Raw genomic sequence first — 13,295 nt, 5'->3', positions numbered from 1 at the left:
AGGTATCTTTTTAAAATTTAATCAATGACTTCTTACTTGTGTCGCTAATTTTGTAATTATACTAGTGAATTTGGATACGAACATATATTTACAGCATGCTAGCGTAAGCAAAGCATAAGCACATCAAGGAAATTGCTAGAAACTGTGACAATCATAATGTTAACACGAGGAACAAACATAAACTTGTTATGCCGACTACTCGGTTAGGTCGACATAGTTTTATAGCCTTTTATTGGGCGATGTATTGACAATATAATCCCATAAAATGTACAAATCAATTGTGTTACGAAATTAAAAAGAATTGTTAAAAAACGTTTGTGTGGGAAAGGTTACAGTAGCATAAACGATTTCGAATAAAATATTTGAATTTGAATTTGAAAGCGTGCAAGAGAGAAGAACCACTCTATTGGAGATACAGCAAGATACAAAAGGTAAGCGAATCTATTGTTACTATTACCGATTTTGATCGATAAGTCGTAAACAGTCAGCCTCCCTTGGCGTTAGCGCCTTAGTATTTTCAATTACAAATTACAAGCTAACGCACACATTGACAAAACAAAATTGGTTACGTATTATGAGGCTGTCAAGTTGTCTAAACGCTAGTATATTCTTAGTCTATGGTTAGGTTACAATACCAAAAAATTGATAATTGTAGAGACCGATAGAAGTGAAAACTTAGAACTTTTAGTATGAAAATTTGAATTTTAATAATTTTTAAAAACAATTTAATTATTAATTTCAATTTATTTCAATAATATATTAATCAAACAAAAACACTAGTTCAACAATTCACAGTATATTATATTTATATTTATTTTTTTAATTACTTATTTATCGCGTGCGCCAGCCATGAGCATGTTGGTGACGCGAACTCATAAGATTTTCCCCAACCCAACGCGGCTATAGAAATTTTCACTTCAATAATAAAAAAAAGTACGTTTAAAATAACCAAAAGTTCACAAACTCAAAAGTATAAAATTACTTAATAGAGATTTAATTTAATATACTTCTTATGCAAGTCTTATACCTTCAATATTAATAAAATACTATTATTTGGATGTGCTACCTATTGATAGGGCTTCATTCTGGGCTGTTTGGTTCTAGACGAAGCTATCCCGCTCAAAGTCACACGTGGCGAGTGTAGGTACATTTGGCTTGGCACGGAAAATCACGTAAAATATTCCTACAGATACATAGTATGTCATTGGTATAAACATTTCTAGAGTTCAGAAGTGGTGTGGCTCAGTAAGGTCGTACGCCACAGTAGATAGGGGCAAATTGCAGTTGTTTGACACACATTCCTAACACCCGATATGGACAATCGACAGCAGATACGTCTCACGGCCGTGCGACTTGCCCGACCCGACTCTTATCTGATTCACTGAGTGTCGTTTAATGGATAACTCTCTTATTATTTCTTGGGTTAAACACGTAAACTAACTGGAGTAATACTGATTCACTCACTGTCTAATCACGAAATCTAAGAAAGTATAAAGATAACAAACTTGAAATTTTAATAGGAGGTTCCCAGGTGTCAGCTTAGAAAAATTACCCCCCTTATTATTCATTCCCCCCTTCATTATTGCGAAATTACTCCCCTATGATGGTGAAACAGGGGTTGCAAGCTTGCATGTTAATAGACGTAAAAATCGTCATTTAAGTTCAAACAATAAAAATCTATAAAAAGTTAATTTGGAAAACTATCTTTAAGGGGGACGTAGGAGATAACAGTTTTTATGGGAAAGTTTTAAAATTGTTATAATTAACTTGAAAATCGAAACTTATTTTATTTTTAGTGAGTAAGTGTAATTCGATAAAGTTCCCCATAAGATGGTACAATGGACAGCAAATTTTATTTAAAACTAGCTGACCCAGCAAACGTTGTATTGCCATCATATTATCATCATCAAATGTAGTTAATCTATGAACTATAGTTAGCTTAAATTAAGTTTGTTTTATACAAATTATTTAAGTTTTCTTTAGTGTTAATTCCGCCAATATTTGTCTTTAAAACAATTCGACACGTGTTTCGCCTCTACACGAGGCATCCTCAGGACGTGTTGTCTCGCCAAAATCTGGCACGAGCTAAAGAAAACTTAAATAATTTGTATAATTATGGATTTCCGCAAAGTAACGCCTAATTCAATAAATTTTCTTAAGTTTGTTTTTTTAACTCCTGAGAAAGTTAGACAGATACAAAGATTCTATATATATACACATCAAAGGATTTTAGCTATAAGTACCCTATAGGGAACTTGGGTTCGAACCCACATTTAAAAGGTTTCGTTATTACATTATATTTGTTTTTTTTTTATTTAAATTAATATGTCATTATGTGAAGAAAAAAATTCACTTTTTTTTTCATAAAACCAAATAATAAGTAAAAATTACAACAACTATCCAACATACTATATCATTCACTAAAATATTTTTTTAAAACTTCTAGTCATATTTATTTAAAGAAAAACGGTTATAATTCCTCCTAAGCTCTCAAAAAATAATAAAGGCATAAAAAGCATTTATTTTCTCAAAATTGATTCTTTTAGAATTCTTTTTGATCTTATAACTACTAGATACTACTACCGCTTCGGAAAAAAATAGCGCTCTGAGAGAGAAAAAGAGGCGCAAGAAACTCTCCCACCATTCTTTTTTTGCGCTCTTTTCAACAAAAACATACAATATTGTACAGTCGAAATGACTGACTATCACTATAAAATAATCACAATCTAGTCCCAGGCTGTTCGATCATTTAGACATTCAGCAGTGGAGTAATAGGATTTACGACACAGCCATTTTTTTTGAAAACATTTAAATTTATTTATAGATAATGCCTGAACAGTGGCTGGGACTTTATTATAGAAGTGTATACATTTACCCTTAAAGCTTTTATGTATCTTATGAAGCCTACTAGAATTAGTTACAAGCAATCCCTTATTTCTAGTGTTATAATAATGAAAATCACTATTAAGAGCAAACAGGTGACAATTTTTTAATAAAGAACGTGAACTACAAATGTCAGAACAAGAAGTACGCTAAGTGAAATAAGTAGGAAACGTAAATAGTTCTGATATTTAAATAAAACACTTTTCACGTAAAAATCATTTTCAGGACGACGTGATCTGGTAAGGTCACGAGGCGTCAGATTAACTTAAATAACAATAGAAATGTCACTTTTAACACAAATGTAAAACACAGTTAAAATTAAAAGCGTTTTAATCCTTTAAAAAGTGTTTTATTTAGTTTAGTTAATCAAAGAATAGTTCAAATCAAAAGTTAGTTAGTCAGTATAAGAAATAATAAAATAGTGTAGGTATTTCATTCATTACTGTAAACATGTATTTTGTACGTTACCCACCTATTTCGTTTTTAATGTATCTACCTAATTAGTATTTAATGTAATTCAGTGTAATTATACACTTTAAATACTTTAAATAAATATATACAGGGTGGTCCAAAAGTCTGTTAACATTTGAATCGGTTGCCGCATCTAGCAGCGGCGGCGGTGGGGGGGGAGGGGATATGCATTGCAAGAGCGGTCAATGGGAATTTAGTACCATGACGTCGTTCAGCGGTAGTCAACGTGTGTTTTGTGTACGCGAGTACTATCGAAACAACGATTCTGCGACCTTAGCTCAACGAAAGTTTTGCAATCATTAGAAGATACGACACAAAAATCAAGCTCCATCAGGTGTGTTAATTAAAAAATGGGTGCTCAAGTTTGAGAAGACGGTTTCAACAATGGATTTACCTCGATCTGGCCGGCCTAGAACGTCGAGGGACCCCGAAAACGTGGAGCGAGTAAAATCGTCTGTTCGTGACCAACCTGGACTTTCAACTCGAAAGCGGTCTGCTGTCCTTAACGTGCCAAGATAATGATGTAATTAAACCGTAATGATTAAACCGCATTCTCAAGAAAGATTTAAGTCTACATCCCTATAAATCCAAATGGTGCAGGAATTAAGGGAGGACCATGCCACTAGGTTGCAGTTTGCGAACGAAATGGTAGAGCGATTCACCAGTTTTACAAACATTTTTTTCTCAGACGAGGCACACTTCCACCTAAATGGGCATGTTAATAGACAAAGTTGTCGTTATTAGAGTGACACTATGTCATGGTGATCAAAAACCCCTGCATTCCAGCGAACCAACCCAGTAACTCTTGACGAATTAAAGGATCGTATTCGCACAGAAATCCAAAACATCTCAACAGAAACATGTAAAGCTGTCATCGAAAAATTTCCGCTCTAGATTGCAGCAATGCCAGAATAATGAAGGATTGCATATGGATGATGTGATTTTTAAGAAATAAATTCCCCTTTTGTTTACTATCGAAAACAATAAACAATTTTGATCTACTGTAATTAGTTTTTTTTAAATCATCATTCCAATTATAAACGGACTTTTGGTCCACCCTGTACTTTAAACATAACGACTTAAATTATGTATATTATATCCTCTACGATTTGCCGATCAATAACTATGTGTATCATGTTAGTTTAAGTATCTCAAAAAGTGAATTTGTATTCTGTTTGAGATAATAAATATTCATGGGAAATCATTCATTAGGAAATCATAAAGAAAATACTATTTATGATATTTTTGTAGAGTTTGGTATGTCCACCACAGGTTGATGTAAACCGCAAGTTTATTGTGAGTACATATAGTATAGAGTTACATTGGGTTCTACAGTGGCATATCACGGAACAAGCAACTATAAGACTGTCACCGTCTAAGGTTACACACAATATCTTGAATAACTTAACACGCGGTGAAAGGCTACTGATTTCGTGATGTGTGTATGTTTCGGTTTTTTTGGTATCAAGGGCAAAAGTAATGTAATCTTATACTTTTTTTTATGAAAATAAGGGACAAGACGAGCATGACGTTCGGCTGATGGTAATTGATACGCCCACTTGAAAAACCCTTACAAATTCAGAGCGGCACTACAATTGCGCTCGTCACCTTGAGACATAAGATGTTGAGTCTCATTTTCCCAGTAATTTCACTAGCAGACCGAAACAAAGTAATATTTACACATTACTGCTTCACGGCAGAAATAGGCGCCGTTGTGGTACCCATAATCTAGTCAGCTTCCTGTGCAAAGAAGCCTCACACTGGTACTTAGTTAAGTATTTTGTTTCATATAACAATTTTTAGATGTGGCGGTAGTGAATAAAACAAAAAAAATTGTCAGTTCTAGTGATTGCCAATAGAAGTGAAAATTCATATTGCTTAAAAACAATTATATTATTAATTTCAATTTATTTTTAAATTGTATTATCAATAATATTATATAAAGCAAACAAAAACACAATTTCAACAATGCACTGTTCACATAGAACTTTCCAATAAATCTATTCAATTTCAGATATACACAGCACTAATGTTGCACAATACGTCAGCTGTATAGCTACAGATATACTGCTATAAGGATTTTGGGGACGCGAACTCACGAGATTCACCCATCCAAAAAGTGTCTTACATATAATATTTTTATTTATTTGTTCATCGCGTGCGCCAGTCATGAGCATGTCGGTGATGCGAACTCACGAGATTTTCCATACAAAAACTGCCCAACACAGCTAAAGCAGCTTTCCTATCAATAAATGTATCGAAACCGAGATAATTTTAAACAATAAAGCTGCCTTTTATTATTCAAACTTGATGTAGTTTATATTATATTTTAGGAAACAGCAAATTTGAGCACATTAACCATAATTCCATAATTCCAGTGGGAGGCTCCTTTGCACGGGTTACCGGCTAGATTATAGGTACCACAACGGCACCTTTTTCTGCCGTGAAGCAGTAAGGTGTAAGTATTGTTGTGTTTTGGTCTGTAAGGCGCCGTATCTAGTGAAATTACTGGGCAAATGAGACTTAACATCTTATGTCTCTAGGAGACGAGCGCAATTGTAATGCCGATCAGAATCTTTGTGTTTTTCAAGAATCAATTCCTGAGCAACACTGCATTGACGAGACGAGCAGGACGTTCAACTGATGGTAATTGATACACCCTGCCCATTACAATGCCGGCACCGCAACTCACGATCCCAAAACAACCCAAAAATTCTGAGTGGCACTACAATTGAGCTAGTCACCCTGAGACATAAGATGTTAAGTCTCATTTGCCCAGTAATTTCACTAGCTACGGCGCCCTTCAGACAGAAACACAGCAATGCTTACACATTACTGCTTCACGGCAGAAATAGGCGCCGTTGTGCTACCCATAATCAGGCCGGCATCCTGTGCAAAGGGAGGGAGCCTCCCTTGCTTCACTGGTACACTGGTTTTTGCCGTGGCTAGAGTTCCATTCTCCATGCAGTGGCAACACCACAACATAAAAATATACAGAAGGTTATCACAAGTATGTACTCGATTCTTTAGGCGGCCAGAGTTGTATCACACAGCAGATTAAACGCCTACGTGACCGTTTAGCGCGACCAGAACTAAGTGTATCTTCTGTAAATTATTATTTTGTGGCAACAGAAACAGTTGACTGAAATTAGCAGCTTTTGACAGCGCTTAGAACCTTCGTGTTCCAGACGGCACTTGAACGGCACAGAAAGCTGCTCGCATATTTTGCCAAAGTGTATAGTTTTGGCTCGGGAAATTTGCCACTTTTAAAATCTGGAAGAACGCTTATATTTCCCTTCAGAAATATGCAGTCCAGATCCTTTGTGTTCAGCGCGCCAACCCAGGGGGCCTACTCTTAAAATCGATACTCGATAAATCGTTGCATAAGTCGTGTCGAATCCTACTCTTAGTTACATCGTATTCAATGTCGAAACGATGATTGAACGAACGAAAAATTATTCGATATTATCGGTCCTAAACCTTCTCTTAGTTGAAAATGTCAGAGACGAATATTCGAATTTCTCAAATAATCAAACGTCACTTTTACGATAATCTCAACGCCACCTCCTAGGCTGTCGATGCTATTATCATTTCAAGTTGTATAGATGTATTTGCCATACAATATACATACTTAATAAATATTATTGAAATAATTATATGTGATTTACTATTCAACAGGATTTTTTTACTACTAAGTCATTTAAGTCATTTTGTTGATCGTTTATGCGTAGAAATAATGCAAATGGCCGCCTGAGAAATAGGAAGTCGACGAGAAGGGTTGAGTTACTTTTTTATACATTTTATTATCCGCAAGTTTTGTATTATTTATTCAATTTTAAATGGTCATATTATATTCATTACCTATTTTTTTAACATTTACATTATGTGTAAATGATACCAAATTGGTGGTGCCGAGTCTGGCATGGTCCTTAGCGCCTAAACTATGTTTTGACTTTTGACACTTAACAGCAACATAGCACAGATAATGTTTAGGTTTGAACATATTTCATTCACACTAACATCGTAAAAAAATCAAAATATTAGTCTATGGTAACGATAAACGATAAGGAATTCGAACATTTGTTAGAGTAGGATAGTTGCGATATATTCGGAGTATTATCGTATCGTTCGGAATGTATTGTCGATTTTGCGAGTAGACCTCCAGGTTCGATACGCCTGGTGTCTTTAACTGGCGCAATTAACCGGGACTGTGATATATTTTATATATTATATATATACTAACTGACCCGACAGACGTTGTTCTGTAGATAATAAAAAAATGCTATTTATAGGTATTTGCCAATAATGTTTCAAAACATCAAGAATTACGTAAAAAATGCTCCTGTTGTTTATAATGAAATTGTTTCACAGTGGAACTGTCAAACCGTGCGTCACTAAATTCTCTCATAGAAAATATGTCCATACAAAACAAATATTGAAAATAAAAATAATTATGGGTCCCAAATCGAAATAAAAACTATCCTATCTCTCAAGTTGGACTAAACTGCACTCACTGAAGTAATCCCCATTGAAATCCGTTCATTAGTTTACGAGTCCATCGCGAACAAACAACGTGACAGGTAATTCATATATATTAAGATATCGGTACTACAGAGCTAGGTATGAAAAATGCAACTGCAATGATACCACCCCTAGGGTCATTGGAAGGAAAAATCAATGCTACAACATTAGACTGAAAAAAATCGCATCCTATCCCAATCTGCTGACTAGCTGTGCAAGCTGGTATTTTGCGATGTGGTGACTTTCAGTAAATGATACAAATATCAAAAACTGAATAATATATTTGACTTCTTTCATTTGAAGACATTAAGAGGTAATGACGTGACAGGTTATTAATGTATTTACAATGACATTCTATTCATCTTAATATATATAAATCTCGTGTCACAATGTTTGTCCTCAATGGACTCCTAAACTAATGATCGGATTTTAATGGTGATTACTTCATGGAGTGCAGTTTGGTCCAACTTGAGAGATAGGGTAGTTTTTATTTCGATTTGGGACCCATAAATATTTTTATTTTCAATATTTGTTTTGTATGGACATATTTTCTATGAGAGAATTTAGTGACGCACGGTTTGACAGTTCCGCTGTGAAACAATTTCATTCTAACAACAGGGAGCATATTTACGAAATAATTTTTGATGTTTTGAAATATAAAACAGTTGTTTTTTACTATCTACAGAACAACGTCTGTCGGGGCAGCTAGTAGGTATATAATAATTTTTTCGCCTTCGTTTCAAGGCGTGACTATATCAACAGAATTCGTGATCAGTCTCATAAACTATTGCATAGATATATATCCATCATAATCTTAAACGGCACCATCAATCATTTCTTTCTTCAATTACTTCATCAGATAAATTGATACCCAAAATTTCTATGACCTTTTTGAGATTCTCAGCACTTATGAAACCACAATCATCTCTTCATGATATCACCATCACTGTCCAATGACATTATCTTGCTCATTATAGCTGCCTCAAAATTTTCGAAACTTAGTGTCGAACTCAATGTAAAACATTTATTCAGTTCAGACTTGATTGGAACAGTGATAGTTGGCACACGACCAAGGAGAAAAATTGGCTAATATTGTCTATAAGCAGACATTTGCCGTTCCACTATCAGACTACAAATGATAATATGTACTTCCCACCTCCATGAAATGAACCCTCATTTTCATTCCTTTGGTAAATATTTTATAATCTAACAGCATGTATACCTACTTGTTGCTGTTCAATCCTTAGATATTTATACATCTAGATAGAGAGTCTCTTGCTACAACTGATAAAAACAGGACAAGAATATAAGTTTAGTGTGTTTGACAAGCTATGTTTTACACTCCCGATTTGAATCGCACTTTGTGTTAGTGTGCGTGAATTGCTTCAAATAAGAGGTTAGTTGTAAAGTCTATTTTTTTGACGTTTTCACAGCTGTCATAGTCTATCTAGATTCTAGACGTATAATTGATCTATTGTTCAATCTTGGCACCAATAATTACCGTAAATACAGGTAAATTCGTTAACACCGATCAAATAACAAACTCTCTCTTGGTGGTCTTCTGAAACCTGACATTGGCTGATGATTGGTGCCCATTGTACAGAAGCCACAGTAGAAATAATAGAATAGTGTATAGAACTTTATTGATTAGGTATTTAGATTATTTTTATGACAATAAGCGACGAGACGAACAGGACGTTCAGCTGATGGCAATTGATACGCCATGCCATTGCAGTGCCGCTCAGAATTCTTGAAAAACACAAAAATTCTGAGAGGCACCACAATAATTGCACTCGTCACCATGAGACATAAGATGTTTAGTCTCATTTGCCCAGTAATTCCAATAGCTACGGCGCCCTTCAGACCGAAACACAATAATGCTTACACATTACTGCTTCACGGCAGAAATAGGCACCGTTGTGGTACCAATAATCTAACAAGCATCCTGTGCAAAGGAGCCTACCACTCGTAAAAGATTATTTTGAACTTACCTAACTTTAACTACAAATATGGTGCAGCATGTTATAGCTAACAGGGCGTTAATAATGCTAACAGCCATTTGGACCACTTACAAATGTGAGAGTGGTTGTCTAACATAAATATAATATATAAGCTACTTACATTGGTTGTGAGTTGCGTCGTCAATGTATGAACTTTTTCTTTCGCGTCCGCTAATTCTCTTCGCAGCTTTCGAACCTAAACATAGAATTCAGCATTAACTTATTTCAACGCTTAAGACATTCTAGTGGTTCGCTGGAACTCTTTATTCGATCCAATTTCTTATTTAGTAATTGTTATTTGACTCTTTTTAATGTTCTGGCTATAGAGAAAATTTGATGCATATTCTTTGGCAATTTCAATATGTTCTAATATGTGTGTGAACATCCAAATCTTGTGAATTTTAATGAGTGTAAATTCTGCTTAGTTTTGACTTTAATCAATTCGAAACGTGTTTCGCCTCTACATGAGGCATCCTCGGGAGACGTGACTCGCCAAATTCTGGCACGAGACTCACATATCGAATTGATTTTGCACTCAATATATATTAGAACATTTGGATTATTAATATTTTTTTTTTATTATGTAAAAAATAATATTCTCAGTAGATTAAAGCGATGCAGGTGTGGCGACAAGTAAAGCAATGGCGGCCATAACACTCAGAAGTAGGATCTGCATATGCGCGAGTGCGTCAAAATGTAACCTACATATGCGACACATTATAATTCTCAATTTGTGATTATATAAATGAATTTAGATTCACATCTGTAAAAAGACCGCATTAAAAACCACGAAAAACCCCTGGATAGACGCGTATTATATATCTGTCATTTAAAATGTATTTTAAATCAAATCTAAATCACTTGATTTATGTAGGTCAAGGATGTGACACTTATGTATGTCAAGTTTTGTTTTCTTTTTACATTTACCGCCACTTCGCTAAAGGTTGAGCTTTAAGAAGAAGAAGTGGCAAAAGTGGTATTTGAATACTTACATTAAGAGGTGATAATGTTTGGAATTTCTTAAAATCCGTTTTTAGCTGACGTCTACTCGGTGAAAGGAATATTCCTAACAAAATTTCAATTCACCTTATGGTTCCAGAGATATCGTGATGAGTCAATATATAGGTGGAAATATCTTATATATATAGATATAAGTATAAATATTTACCTCATGCGCCTGTCTTTCATCGGTGCCCGCACCAGCCGCGAGCGACGAAGCTGTTGACACCAGCGACGCAGTGGAACCATGAACTATAGAAAGAAAAATATTTGACCCACTTGGTATTTCAGTTTTAATTAGTGTAACTGTGAGGTTTGTATATTAATTGTAAGTATTTAAAGGTCAGAGTAGAAGCCTCTAAGCATTTCATACTGGTTTTATAGCCATATTTACTGCTAATCCCACAATATGGTAGAAATGGTACACTTCTATTCTGAGATCAATCTAGAATTTGGCGGCAAGATTCAGTTGAAAGAAATCTAAAGTACTTAGGCATCATGCGTACCAAGGATGCATGAGCAGGACTTCAAGGCCAATTTACAAATATCCTTATAAAAATTTCGACTTAAGACACCTTTCGTTGTGTTCATTTTTTAGTTAAAACACAATTCAGGATTCTTTAAGGAAGATGCATGCATACTAGATTATTAGCTAAGTTAAAAACAATATTGTATGTATTTTTATACAAGTTGTGTTATTATTAACACAACACAAAATCCTCCAACGTTGCTCCAACGCCAATAAGCCAACAACGCCGACATGTAAAACTTGTGCAAAGAGTCCATATAAAAAGTATGAAAGCTACAGGAAAACGTCGGTCGTGGCGTTTTGCGATTGTGGTTGATGGCTCATGTGTGGCCAGACTTAATTAAGTGGTTTTCAATAGGATCTATATTTTGACACTATGTTAAGCGTCATTATCTCGTGCTGTTTCGACAAATCCAAATCGCGAAGGGTAAGTAAGTGATTATTTTTAAATATATAAATAATTAATTAATTTCGTTTATTTCAAAGATTGCATATACATTTTAATGGTTGAAACAGTAAGTTGTCTTAGGAAACTTGTATTGGGTCGCAACTTTCTTAGTAACAGTAGATAAAGAAATAAACAAAAATGATTAAAAACCAAATTTTACAATTATGTATGTGAGTATTTAAATGTAGTGTGTTTAACTGTCGAAGTTTGGGGAAAGTGTGTATGTTAATAATGAGTAGAATTTACCATCGTCGTTCTTCTTAGGATAGTGGTGCGAGTGTCGGGGCGTGTGTATGACGCTGGTGGGCTGATGGGTGGGGCTCAGAGCTGATCTTGGAGACGGTGATGGTGGCTCTGATACTCCATAGTTTAGACCTGTTGGTAATATTCAGGTTAGATAATATTTCAACCATAAAAATCTATACTAAGACAAATGAACGTACGGGTCTACTGGCTAACTCTTTTTGCAACACCAGAGTAATAACAGTTGCATTACAAGTTTGTGGTAGAAATACTTTGGATCGAAAATTCTACCACACTGTCGATGAATACTGTACATCCAGATATTTTTTTGCAAAACCGTAGGTTTAAAAAAAGGATAAAACTTGTTTTTAATTTATACACATATTGGGCCAGCAATATTCTATCAAAATGCCATTTTTTATTAAATTATGTGCAAAAGTTGTTGTGTGCTAAGCCATATAACTAAAGGTAACTATAGGTTTTTAACTCTCCCACGGGAACTCTTTAATTTTCCAGAATGAAAAGTATCTAAGATGTTGACTGGGGATGTAAGGTACCATCATGCAAAGCTTTTAATTAAATCGGTCCAATAGTTTCAGAAATTAGTCCGTTAAAACAGATAATAATAATAATACTTGAAAAAAACTTCATTTGTTCAATTTCTGTTACATCCCCTGGTTGGAATCTATACTTATATGTAGATATAGATTCCGATAACACTAAGCACCGGTTTAGGGGACAGTGCCCAGTTAGCATCCTGGTATGTAAGTAAGTATGCATAGGTTTGTCCTGCTCAGTAGGGTCAGGTAGGGCTTCATTAAAAAAAGGATAAAACTTGTTTTTAATTTATACACATATTGGGCCAGCAATATTCTATCAAAATGCCATTTTTTATTAAATTATGTGCAAAAGTTGTTGTGTGCTAAGCCATATAACTAAAGGTAACTATAGGTTTTTAACTCTCCCACGGGAACTCTTTAATTTTCCAGAATGAAAAGTATCTAAGATGTTGACTGGGGATGTAAGGTACCATCATGCAAAGCTTTTAATTAAATCGGTCCAATAGTTTCAGAAATTAGTCTGTTAAAACAGATAACTATATACTTGAAAAAAACTTGATTTGTTCAATTTCCGTTACATCCCCTGGTTGGAATCTATACTTATATGTAGATATAGATTCCGACAACACTAAGCACCTGTT

At 34.7% G+C, this 13,295-nt stretch overlaps 1 protein-coding gene across 1 annotated transcript in view; it reads right to left on the bottom strand.

Moving 5' to 3' along the window:
* LOC126965649 (protein sickie-like) overlaps nucleotides 1-13,295 on the bottom strand; it is a 100,182-nt gene that overhangs the window by 57,725 nt on the left and 29,162 nt on the right. The window contains exons 12-14 of the mRNA XM_050809327.1: nucleotides 12,098-12,226; nucleotides 11,044-11,126; nucleotides 9,997-10,071 (exon numbers count right to left, since the gene is read on the bottom strand). Of these exons, the coding sequence (XP_050665284.1) occupies nucleotides 9,997-10,071; nucleotides 11,044-11,126; nucleotides 12,098-12,226 (287 nt within the window). The remainder of the gene's footprint in view (nucleotides 1-9,996; nucleotides 10,072-11,043; nucleotides 11,127-12,097; nucleotides 12,227-13,295) is intronic.

Source organism: Leptidea sinapis, chromosome 8, assembly GCF_905404315.1.
Source record: "Leptidea sinapis chromosome 8, ilLepSina1.1, whole genome shotgun sequence".
Taxonomy (NCBI): domain Eukaryota; kingdom Metazoa; phylum Arthropoda; class Insecta; order Lepidoptera; family Pieridae; genus Leptidea; species Leptidea sinapis.
The sequence above is the reverse complement of the archived record's forward strand: the minus strand, read 5'-3'. Positions and strand labels throughout refer to the sequence as shown.